General features: G+C 40.2%; 1 protein-coding gene across 1 annotated transcript in view; it reads right to left on the bottom strand.

Moving 5' to 3' along the window:
- The window catches only part of CUNH12orf56 (chromosome unknown C12orf56 homolog), a 111,160-nt gene that overhangs the window by 40,985 nt on the left and 56,787 nt on the right, over window positions 1-13,388 (bottom strand). Inside the window, 1 exon segment of the mRNA XM_027774058.1 lies at window positions 1,025-1,433. Coding sequence (XP_027629859.1) covers window positions 1,025-1,433 — 409 coding nt within the window.

Here is a 13,388-nt window from a genome sequence, read left to right as displayed (position 1 = left end):
AGTTACTATATAATCTTGAGTCAATGACTTAAAACTTTATGCTTCTTTCCGTCATTTGTAAAATAAGGTACACAGTCTAGTATCTCTAGATAAAATTATCTGATCCTATAACAATTATTTCCACTCATTAATTTTTATTTTGAGACAGTGTCTGAGTATGTTGCAGTCCTCCTGCCTCAGCCTCACTAGTAGCTGGGACTACAGGCATGTGTGAATGTGCCTTGATTTTTTAGGGTATGGGAAACCAAACCTGAGCCTCTCATGTGGCTCAGCCTGCTAAGTAGCAGTGTCAGCCAGCCCACATTACTAAGGCTGGGCCCTGTTAACCTACGTTCAATAGTGCAGCGAAGAAATACAGAAATATACTGACAGTATTGACCTATGTGTGAGATCTATGCTATCCCAGATAACTGCAGAAGGCCATCTGCTCACAAATATTCCGGATAAGAGCAGTCTTTATTCCTCCTCATGAGTCCATGAGACTCACCTTCTTCCTCTCCCTCCCAGTTTTTCAGTTTTGCTAAGGGGTGCATGCCCTCGCCAGAGAGAGAGGGGGACAGTAAGAAATCACCCCCTGCGGGGGGGATGGCTATGCTGCAGTCCATTCTTCATTCTCCGTTCAAGATTTTGGGCACACACACACATACTCTCAGTATGATTTTCAAGCCGCTTTGTCAGGTACTTGAACCATGCAGTCAGTCAACCATGTAGGGTCCTGCCTCTCTAATCATCTCGCCCCTGGATGGCCCAAGATTCATCCTCTTTACCTACACTTAAAGACCCGGCATCTTCTCCTTCTCTGTAAGACACACTTCGTTAATAAGCATTTTCCCTACTGCAGTAACCCAAATCATCTCCTCTATTGTCCAGTACATTTTATCTTTTATAATATTATTAAATTACAAAGCTAAATTTTCAAAATGGTAGTGGGGGCAGAAGAGCAGGGACGGAATGTTCATTCAAAAAAGGAAGAAGAAGAAAAGAAAGAAAGGCACAGATCAAGCTTACTTTTAAGGGCACTTACTATAATATAATTGTTCCACGAACTTTTTAAGTGCAGAAATATGGATGAGGTTGTAGAAATAACATACAAATGAAGTTCCGACTCCTTTTTCTCTAGGTGGGAGTTGCTCTGTAAAGGGGAAGGTATGAGGGAATTTCTTAAGGAAAAGGCATTTCCATTCCCATTGCAGTCCAAAGGGATCTCATTTAGAGAATCTTTGTGGTCTGGAAGTCCTGGGGGTTCTTTGGTGTGTCTTGTGCTGGATGGCTTGCTGACAGCTTTGCCAATGGCTGGTGTGGCCTGCCGGCTCCTCCTGAGGGGGGTAGGTAAGGGTCGAAAGGCATTTGGGCTCTGTAGGGACGGCTTCTTGAGATCTGAAGGGGTGCGGAGGGTTGAATCCTTGGCCAACGTGCTGCTCTCCTGGTAGTATCTGTCAGGTAGAACTTACTATTAAACATCATCATGCAAATTTAATAATAAGGAACAAAGAGAACTCAATGGCCCAATTATAGCAGTTTAAGACACTGAAAGCAAATGTTTTCACATAAAAGAAGTGCTTGTTAAGTGAGCGGAGTGATTTAATTTCACTTGATATTACCCATCAACTAGGGGAGGTATGACACAGCAATCCATTATCATACTTTTCTGATTTCAGAAAGGATTGCAGCTGGCCATCTCCTCTAGAGGGTGCTCTCTCACTTTCTCTCTCTCTCTCTCTGTCTCTTTCCAGGGAGTACATGTGCCCCATAGCCAAAAAAAAAAAAAAAAAAAAAAAAATCAGCGTTACGGACTAAATGTGTTCCCCTCTCCTCTTCTAAAATCCATATGATGAAATCCTAACCCTCAATATGACAGTATCAGGGGGTGCAGGCCTTTGGAAGGTGAATAGGTCATGAGAGTGAAGCCCTCATAAATGGGATTAGTGCCTTTATAAAGAGACCTTTGAGATCTCTCTAATCTACCCTGTCTCCATGTCGAGACACAATCAGAAGTTGCCAGTTTAACCCAGAAGGGGGCCCTCACCACACTCCAACCAGGCTGGCACCCTGATCTAAGACATCCAGTCTCTAGAACTGAGGAAAATTCATTTCTGGTGCCTATTGTACTTGTTACAGCAGCTCCAATTGACTAAGATGATGAAGGTATCTAGCTCAGAAATGGATAATGTATACTCCATACCTCTTTTCTCTTTTTTAAATAATTATTTATTGGAACCAATAGATGGTGTAATGATTTTGTTGCTGGACTCCCACACAGCAAACCATGGTTCCAGACATGGAAGCTTGAAATTCACACCAGGTGCATATGTGTGCATGCCTAAAATCCCAAGAGGAGAATAGAAGGAAAGGAATTGTGGTGTGGCCATCCCCACAGGGGTGATTTCTCACTTTCTGTCTGTCTCTCTGTCTACCCAGCAAGCGCACATGTCCTATAGCAAAAACCTCTCTAAAAAAATGAATAATTTATTTACTATTACTATTCATTATTATTCTCCAGTTTGACCAGAGACAGACAGAGAGAGAGAAAGAGAAAGCAAGCCATCATGTCCAGGACTTTAACCATGGTTGGTCACGTGGGAGTCCAGCACCTTATGCCACCTGCTGGCCCCTCTACACCTCTTTAAAGTGATACATTTTCTTTATTCTTGCAGAGAATAGTTTCTAAATTTTTTTCTATGGAAAATGAAGAAAATTAAATAACTAATTCATAGATAACATCATGTAAATTGAAGAAAAAATGGTTAGTTATAAAAAGTGATTACTGGATTTAAGAAATTTTAAAAGGATGAAAATAGTGAGTTTAGTTTCTTGGAGAACTAAACACCAAAATCAAATGGAATGGTCAGATTAATATGCTAAATTAGTAATATAAGAAACAAACAGAACAAAAGAGAGCAACAATTTTTCATAAGAAGTCCTGTAGCACCTAGATCTCAAGATCTAAAATTTAAACTCTTCTGAATAAAAAATTCTTATGGAGATTCTACTAAAGTATATCTGGTGAAATGCAAGCAACTCTACATGGAACATCAGTTAGAAAATTATTGTCAGATATCCGAGCATAACCGAGAGACTAGCATAAATCAGTACCAAACTTGCTGGGGGTGATTATTTAAAATAACCGAGGTGAATCCAATTGGTGCATTAGATAAATGTATAATACTAGTAATTCTTTTTTTAAAAACAGAACATTGCTAGCTAGAAATAAGTATTACTTGTTTAAAATTTAGGTAACAACCATTTCTAACTATTGTTGCATGATATGCATGTGGTAGTTAGGGAGTTACCACCAAACGACCTCTCTTTGGAAATACCAGAGGCACTGTAAACACTCATATTGTGTGCAGGACATTAAGCTGCAAAGTAGGGTTTAAAATAGCGATCAGAAACATGCTGTAAAGTAAGCAAACACCTTTTAACTCCTTGGAGAATACTTGGCATTAATGTAGGGACTGGATTCCACCTAAAACCTTGTTCTTCCAGTAAATAATTACTTATTTGCCATATTCCCCATTTTTGAATACAGCACACTGACTGCCCTGATATTATGGAGATGTAATACATCAGGAAAAAAAAAAAAGAAAATCACCATTTTCCTAAGATATTTATAATTATTTAAAATAATTAGGAAAAATAGAAGAAGAAAAAACTTAGGGTTATCAAAAAAGAAAAGGAGACATTTTCTATTTTCCAGGTTGTTGTCCCTATTGTTATTTATCGTGTTGATTTCTGTCCCCTTCAAGGTTATTTTCTTGTTTGTTTTATTTTAAATTTACTATAGGGCATGCGGACATGTCAGAGAGAGAGGGAAAAAAAAGTGAGAAGCATCCCTCATGCGGGGATAGTCACACCACAATCCCTTCTCCCTCATCCTCCTCTCTGGATTTCAGGCGACCACATCTGTTTCTCAAGCCACCAGGTTCAGGACTCAAACTGCTCATTTAGCCCTCTGAGGTCCTGCTGCCTTAACCACCACACCACCAGCTGGCCCCTACAATGACTTTCTTTCTTGTTCCACCAAGTTTGCTCTGCTAAAGCAGGATTTGCTTGTAGTGAAACCTTGGGAAAGAGAAGAGTAGCTAAAGTAGGAAAACATCTAACCTTTTTCCATGTGTTATGGGGCGAAGACAGCTGATAACTGCACTTAGTCTGATATGTTATGGTCAGCTCTAGTGGGTGTGTTCTAACGTACTCTGGGATAAAGCCAGCTCAGGTGGGACCAGTGCTACCTAACTTGTTAGGGAGATTAGGTGTGTTTACCAGTGTTACACAGCGGTATTCTGTGCTGCATAGCACCTATGGAGTGCAGGGCCAGAGTCGCCATGTATTTCCACTAGCTACTAGTTAATAAATGGTACCTTATGTAGTGCCTGCCAGACTGATTGAGATACTATGGGCATAGTGGTGAAAGAAGAACAGAGAATGTCTCTGCCCTCATAGATCTTATTCCATGAATGTTCAAGTTACACTGTCTCTGGAGCTAAATCCACATGTAGAGGAGACGACGTGCTTTGTGTCTATGTAAGAAAGACGAGATTCAAACACTGAAAGTACCATGTAAGAAAAAAATCTGTAAGTTTATTTATATTACTATTATTGCATCACATGAATTCATATGTCATATATCTTTTCCAAATTTAGAGTGTGTCTAGGATCATCTGCCTTAAAAGGTAAGAAACATTGTATACATAAAGTCCACATGATTTCTAAAATACTTCTGGTCCCAAGCATTTTGAATAAGGATAATTTACCTGTATATAGAACGTATGAAACAAATTTTCAAACAAGTCTATAAAAGGAGAAAGGAAGGAGGGAAAAGAAACAAGAAAATAAGAAAAAAAGGATGGAGGAAATTGAAGTGGAGAAAAAAGATATTAATTCTACTCCAGAACTCAACAATTTTGGGGGAGATCAGCAGCTGGTGTAATGGTTATATCGCTGGACTCCCACATAGTTGACCACAGTTTGAAACCAGACCCGGCAGCTTAAAACTCTTGCTGGGTGCATGTGCACGCGTGTCCAAAATTCCAAGAGGAGAATAGAAGAGAAGGGATCATGTCATGGCCATCCCCCTGGCGAGTGATTTCTCACTTTCCATCTCTCTGTCTCTTTGGCAAGTGCATGCACTCTATGACAAAAAAACCCTCTAAAAATTAATAAATAATTTTTGAATTATGCAAATACATAATTGATCAATATTTTTAAGGATTACAAATTGAGCAAATTATACACAAGAGATAGATCTATTTAATATTTTCAGAGTTAAGTTGAGAAATATCTTGAAATAGGGACCAGCAGTTAGCATAATGACTATGTCGCTGAACTCCCATGTAGCCGACCATAGTTCAAGTCCTGGACCTGGTGGCTTAAACTCACGCCGGTATATGTGCGTGCGTGCCCAAGATACTGAGAAGAGAATGGAGGAGAAGGGATTGCGGCATGGCCATCCCCCCTGGGGGGTGATTTCTCGCTTTCTATCTCTCTGTCTCTCTCTGTCTTTCTGGCAAGTGCATGTGCTCTATAGCAAAAAAGAAAATGAAAAAAAGAAAAAGAAATATCTTGAAACAGACTAATGAAAAAGAACAACTATGGAGGCCTTGACTCTTTCCTCTTGAGTTTCTAAACATCCTGGATTATATATTGTACATATATAGTAGGTTTACATAAACACAGGACTTGGTCCTCTAATAGAACTAGAACAACATTTTGCATAATAAAATCTTAGAAAATTGATATAGATAATTACCTCATGCCATATTATTGCACAACAGCATTTTTATTTTTAAATGCTATAGCCTTACTAGTGAGAGTAGCATTCTTCCTTAGGGTCTGATCAATGATTCTGAGGATGCAGAATAGATTATTGCTCAGTGGGTGACTATCAGTACTCAGCAATAACCAAAAAGGTAAGTTTTAATAAGACTCTCCACATGCATGACAGAGTTTAAGCACTTTACATGTACATATTTAGCCTTTACATGTCTCCCCTGTGGGACAGGTACTGTTAGGACCTCTGTCTTACTTGTGACAGCAGTGAAGCCTGGGAAGATTAAGTAGCTAGCTCAAGACAGGGTCCAGCTCTGAAGTCAACCCATGTAGCTCAAGCATCTGCATATATGTGTATATATATATATATATATATATATACACACACACACACTCTACAGGGATATAGATAGATAGATATAGATAGATGATAGATAGATAGATAGATAGATAGATAGATAGATAGATAGATAGATTCTGTTGGGTTGTCAGAAAAGTCATATGTGTTTTTCTATGCAAAAATGTGTCATGACTTTTCCAACAAACTTTCTGCCAAGAAGTGCTTCTTGTTAGAAACAAATGTAAACTTCACCTTCTTGCGGTTATTTTCCCTCATATTTTGCTAATGATGCACAATTCAGCAGAGCATGCTCTAATTTCATAAGGATACCAAGTCTGTCAGTTCTAGTTCTGTTTATTATACAGACAAGGCCCAGCCTTGGTGGCTCAGTTGGTGGTATATGTGACTGCAGAGCAAGAAGCCACGTGCAAACCATAGTTTGAGCCCCTGGCCCAGTTGGCCTGAGAATAGCCAGGTGTGTGTGCAGTGCCCAGGATCCTGACAGTCTGGTGAAGAGTCAGCAAGGCCAAGCCTGTGGAGGTGTCACTCTAGCCTAGCAGACTGGAGGAAGAGAATTGCAGCATGACCAAGCCTACAGAGAGTCTCTCTCTCTCATGCACATGTGCTATATAATTAAAAAAAATAAAATAAATAAAAGATCAGTTTTTGCAAAACCCCACCCCCTCTACTATCATGTATTGGGATTAGAAATCTGCTTTCAAACTTTCATTATCTAAATATCAGTAGGGCCCACAGATAGATGTAAAACTCAGATCAAAACCCTCCCTGGTGGGTATGGGCTTAGCAGACCTGCACTGAGGGCTCAGCATTGTCACTCGGTTCCTCCTGCATTATTCAAGATGAATGCAATTAAATTTATGTAAATCTCACTCCATGTCAGCGCTATTGGTCTCAGTCTTCCTATGTGTTTTTACACTCTCAAGCAATAGACAGTCTTTTATTTCTTTCTTTTTTTTTTTTTTAGCTTGAGGGAACTCAAGTAGTTTGTCTTAAGAGAATATTTTGGTGAAAAACCTACTTGTGTTCTCTCCTATAAAATGCATTTACTACATGGAACTGTTCCTTACTAAAGAGCTACATTAAAGAGAGAGAAACCTAAATACTGAATCTCATTATCAGAGGTCGCTAGTCTGTTTTCCATCCCTTAGGTGTTTAAAGGCCTGTTGTTTACTATTACCCTGAGAAGTAATCATACTTAATTCTGATGTCCCAAGATAACATCATCCTTCTTATGACCTGCAGCTTCTCATAATTAGGCCTAAAACTTTATACCTAGGAGGTGTTTCAAAGCTCTGCACATGATAGCACCCTTAGTCCTCTAATTAGTATTTTCTCTCCTAGTCTAATTATGGAGATGACCAGGCCTAGAAACCCATGGGGTAGCAGACCCAGCTTCCTCCCCACCACCTTTATTTGGAAACTGCTCTTCCCTTTCATATTTGAGCACACAAAAGCTGCCAGATTTTTGTTTTAAAGTGTATTTATTTCCTGTGTGAGTGTGTGAGAGGGAACAGGCTGGGGGGTGGGGGGAGTTACCCCTGAGAAGGCCTCAGCACACCACTATCCTTCCCTAGCCTTTGAGCCAGCTAGGATTACAGGCACATCCATGTTTCCGGTTGGCCCAGGATTCAAACCTGGGCCTTCCCACATAACTCTAGTATGGTGTAGCAGCACACTGCTGTCTACACCACCATGCCTGGGCCAGAAGTTGCCATGCTTTTAAAGGCCCTGATCTATGACCATAAAAATATCTATGGTGAATATGTTTTCAGCAGTGAATCATTTATTCAAGCTAGAGTCAGAGCCCTTCTGAGGATATTTTAATTTGTTGCAAGAGAGTATATGAGTTAGCCTTTGTCTGGTAGTAAGAGCTGTAAAATGTGAATTAAGACAATTGATTTTGTTGCCCCATAGAGGACATAAGATTTAGTGAAAGAAAATGAAGCTGATGCATAAACATTAGAAAAGAAGATAGAGACAGTTCTGTGGCATGCAAGCACCTAGTTCTAAATGTGCACGTAGCTTCATTCTTGTGATGCTAGCTTCGTTCTTACCATTCCTACTTTTCCATGATTTGACTTTTAACCTTTGCTGTTTTGGGTTGTTTTTGTTTGTTTGTTTGTTTGTTTTTCAGTTTATTTATTTGTTTTCATGAAAAAGAGAGAGAGACAGACAGACAGACCCTAATGGGATCTGGCTGCACCATGATGGTCCCCTCCGTCTCCAGCCAAGATCATAGGCACACCTGTCTATTCAGGGTGACCTAGGATCTGAACTCAGAGCCTTCCTACACAGCTCCATAATTGTGCAGGGGTACCTAATGTCTGTGCTGCCACAGACAGCCCTAACTTTGGCTGATTTACTATTACACATCTAAAACCAAATACGAAGTCCAGTAATGAGAATATGCCAGATTGGATGGATGCATGGAGAGAGAGAGAGAATTACATCTTTATCTCAGTTTACATATATAAATCTATACATCTGTTGAATGAATGTTGAATTTCATGAGTTGCAAAGTAATTCCAATAAATTCCCTTAACAGAGTTCTAACTCCCAGAATAACCTAAAATAACTATTGCAAATATTCATAGATAATTATTCTATTTTTTTAATTAGAAGAAAACAATGAGACTATCTGAGTACTCTAGAAATTTGGAGAATTATATGTAAAAATGTGTAATGAGGGGCCAGCATGTGGTGTAGTGGTTAAGGTGTTGAACTCCCACACAGTCTACCACAGTTCGAGTCCTGGACCTGGTGGCTTCAAACTCATGCTGGGCACATGTACATGTATGCCCAAAATCCTGAGAGGAGAAGGGAATGCGGTGGCCATCTCCCTGGAGGGTGATTTTTCACTTCTGTCTGTCTCTCCAGTGAGCACATGCATCCTATAGCAAAACTCTCTCTCAAAAAAATATATATATATATATATGTGTGTGTGTGTGTGTGTGTGTGTGTGTGTGTGTGTGAAACAAAGACTATTGAGTCCAGGAGTATGTGGATGCATGTCACTAAAAGCTGTCTCTCCCTCAATGCTTCCAGTCACACAGGCTGTTGAGAATGTCACGCAGTGCCCTGCCACATGGCAGACAGCCCTCCTCTCAGAAGCTCATGAGTCATAAATCATATCCTCTAGGGCAAAACCAAAATTTATCAATCCCTTCAAAACTTGATTTATTGGGACCAGCAGTTGGCGTAATGGCTATGTTGCTGAACTCCCATGTAGCTGACCACGGTTCGAGTCCCGAACCTGGTGGCTTAAACTCACACCGGACGAGTGTGTGTACATGCCCAAGATCCTGAGAGGAGAATGGAGGAGAAGGGATTGCGGCATGGCCATCCCCCCCGGGGGGGTGTGATTTCTCGCTTTCTGTCTCTCTGTCTCTCTCTGTCTGTCTAGCGAGCACATGTGCCCTCTAGCAAAAACTGCTCCAAAAAAAAAAAAATGGTTTATTGGGACCAGCAGTTGGCATAATGGCTATGTCTCTGGAGTCCCATGTAGTCTACTACAGTTCCAGTCCCGGATCCAGTGGCTTAAACTCACACCCAGCATGTGTATATGTGTGCCCAAGATCCCGAGAGGAGAATGGAGGAGAAGGGATTGCGGCATGGCCATCCCCCCCGGGAGGTGATTTCTCGCTTTCTGTCTCTCTATCTCTCTCTGTCTTTCTGGCGAGTTCATGCGCCCTATAGCAAAAACCTCTCCAAAAAAAAAGGTTTATTATTGCATGAACTCAGATCAGATCACACTCCTACACACCTGTATAATGCAAGCCAGGCTAGGTTGCCAAGAACATGACTATTCCTTCAACAAATACTAAGTACCTACTATTTCCCAGGCACTGAGTCAGCACTAGAATTATCAGTGCACAAGAATATCTAGGACCCTGTCCTCTTGGAACTTACATGCTTGTGGGAAGAGACAATAAACAAAAGAACATGTAATTGTAGCTTATAAAAATGCTGTAAGTAAACAGAGCTCTCTAATAAAGAAAACTTGGATGTTTATTAAAGGATAGCATAGTTTAAGCTGGGGGATGAGCAAGAGCTCTCTGAGGTAGGGATGTTTAAGGAATACCTGAAGGATAAGAGGGAAGCACATGAAAAGCAGTGTTAAGGGAAAGAAGTACAAAGGTCTGAGCAGGAAAGTGCTTGATTTTCTAGCCAATGTGATGACCAAGAGGTGAAGTGCCATGAAGATGAACTGGAGGGGTAAGCAAAGGCCAGGTCTTCAGGGATGTCTACACATAGTAAAAAAATTTACCTCAATGGAAAGACCACTGAAAGGTTTTAAACTGGAAGGGACTCTTTTGAGAAGACCACTTTAGCTCTAGAATATATAACAGATTCCAATAAGGGAGAGAAGTACCAAGAATGGAGGTGGGAGCACAGTTAGAGTTGTGGCTGTTGTCCAGGTGAAAGGTGACAGTGGCTCGTTCTGTGGACTTGGCAGTGAAAACAGAGAAGTTGGGTTCCAGATATATCGTGGGTGTAGAACACAGGAATCTCCGTAAAATGACAGCATTGTAAAAGATCTAGGCCAGCCATGCCTAACCTTGGTAACCAGCTAACAGAATCATCTACAGACCTACGAAAAAAGACTGCCGAGCCCATCCCTAAGAGTGAGGAGTCAGTAGCCTGAGGTAGAGCCAGGAGTCTGTGCTTCCCAAGAGCCCTTGAGAAATTCCGATACACAGCAGGGCTTGGAAAAACCATTAGTTAGTGCCGTTATTCCACGTCGGCTCTATTCACACACCCCAAATGGCCTGAGCTGACTCCTCACATGGTCCAGTCAGCAGGTGTTAAGCGTGTAGACTACTCTCAAGACAGGAACACCACATTAGAAAGCAGAATGGGTGTCCCAGATTCTGTCCTACTGAGAAGCAAATTCAAGCCCCCGTAGCCAATCTAACCTGACACAGCAGGAGTGCTTGGGGGAAATGAGACAGCTATAAAATCGACTTCTCTTAACTAACCTGGTTTTGGATACTGAATTTCATTAGGGAAGTTTTGGGGAAAAAATGTGTGCTTTGGGGGGGCAGCAGGTGGTGTGATGCTAAGGTGCTGGACTCTCACATGGCCAACCGGGTTTCCAGTCCCAGACCCGGTGGCTGGCTTTCTGTCTTTCTCTCTGGTGAGCACACATGTTCTGTAGCAAATTTTAAAAAAATAATAATGACAGGACACCACAGACCCGTGATCTGGAGCAGCTCAGAGCGAGGAACTCCTCAACTTTGCAATAAAAAATGGCCTCCAATAAAACTACATTGCAAAAAAATGGGTAAGAAACAGAATGGAAAGAATAAAAAAGTTGAAGAGACACAACCTAAAGAATTTGTGGTGAAAAAAGTCCTGGACCAAGGCATACTGAAGGGGAAGGTGGAATATTCTCTGAAGTGGAAGGCATTTACAGAAGCGGAAAATACTCGGGAACCAGAAGAAAATTTAGATTGTCCAGAATTAATTGAGGCATTTCTTAATTCTCAAAAAGCTGGTAAAGAAAATGATGATGCTATCATCAGTGAAGCTGATGATAGCAAATCAAAGAAGATAAGCCACAGACACCAGTGGAGAGTTTGTTTCCCATAAAATGCAAAGAATCAGATGAGGCAAGCTTGGTGCTGTCAAAAAAGGCAAATATGAAGTGTCCTCAAGTTGTAATCACTTTTTATGAAGAGAGACTAACTTGGTATTCGTTTTTTGGGGTTTTTTTGGGGTTTTTTTTTGGAGAGGTTTTTGTTATAGAGCGTGTGTGCTCACCAAAAAGGCAGAGAGAGACAGAAAGTGAGAAATCACACCACCCCCCCCATGAGGAATGGCCATGCCGCAATCCCTTCTCCTCCATTCTCCTCTCAGGATCTTGGGCACGCATGCACATGCACCTGGCGTGAGTTTAAGCCACTGGGTCCAGGACTTGAACCGTGGTCGACTGCATGGGAGTTCAATGACATAGCCATTACACTAACTGTGGTTCCTAACTTTGCGTTCTCGTCCAGAAGATGAAGCTCAATAATTGCTTGCATTGTTATGTGTATATGTATGTGTGTGTGTGTGTGTGTGTGTGTGTGTGTATAAAATGTGGCTCTTGGATTTTAACTGACTAGTGTAGAGAAATAAATACATTCTAATGGAAAAATCAAGTTTGATATGTTTGTTTTGAAAGTAGTATTGGAGTTGGGGAAGGGGGTTTGCATCCCAATAACACTGGTTACTTTGAACAAATAAAACAAAAGCTTTCTGTAGTTGCTTCCTTGTCAGAAAAGAACATTTGATACCCTGGTATTTTATTTCCTCTGCATTTGGGAGCAGGTTTTCTAAATATTGGAGAAATTTTTCATTATTACTCAGTCAGAACTTGTGTTTAACTCATATGCCTCAGTACCAGTCTGGGTTTTTGATTTTTTTGTCTTTGTGTGTGTATACACAAGATAATATATAAATGGCTTTCTGTTGTTGAAACTGCCACCAAAACAAAAACTGTGGATAAGCTCATGTTTCTGAAATACCATCATTCTGAGCAACCTCAGAATAAGAAATCAGTTGCTTCAAATTAAATGGAAAGTTTTTCTGAAGTCATAACCTTTCAAATTAAATAATGATTTTGTAATTGGGCAGTCTAAATTGGATAACTTTAAAGCAATCATCTCAGAATCTATATCTATCTATAGTCATACAAGTGCAATAGTTTATTTGCAGAATTCCTAAAAGGAGAAATTTTAATATTACCAACTAGCTCCCCTCCCAGATGACAGAATTAGACAAATTAGCTAAGAAGGACTTACTTAAGTGTACTTTAAATCCTTTAGTGAACTTTCCCTTTATAAAAAGTTGAACTCTTTATGTTCTATTGACTAAAAGGTCATTATTTATGAGATGTCTACAATTTGGCTCATGGAAACCTAGTCAGATGGTTAAAGATGTTGGCAGTTTAGGACTTGCTGGCATAAATGGGTGAACAAATCTGTGATCTAAACTGTTGTGTATGTTTCTTTTCTTTACCCCAACTCATCCCTTACGGGTAGGCCTCAGTCTTCTCAGTATTTAGGTGACTGATTCAGCAGAAGCAAGGAAAACCAGTAACTCCTAGTTATCAGAATGTTACCAACTGAATATTGTTTACTTTATTGTAAATACTGGCAATCAGTGGTCAATAAGTAGTTTCATATTCCTTTAAAAAATAATGATAATAGTGATCAATAAAATTAAATAGATAATTCTTTTTAAAAATGTTTTAAAGCATGTGTTTTTTTTTTTT

Source organism: Tupaia chinensis, unplaced genomic scaffold (genome assembly GCF_000334495.1).
Source record: "Tupaia chinensis unplaced genomic scaffold, TupChi_1.0 Scaffold000395_1, whole genome shotgun sequence".
Taxonomy (NCBI): Eukaryota; Metazoa; Chordata; class Mammalia; order Scandentia; family Tupaiidae; genus Tupaia; species Tupaia belangeri.
Note: the sequence above shows the minus strand (reverse complement) of the source record. Positions and strands in the feature narration are given on the sequence as shown.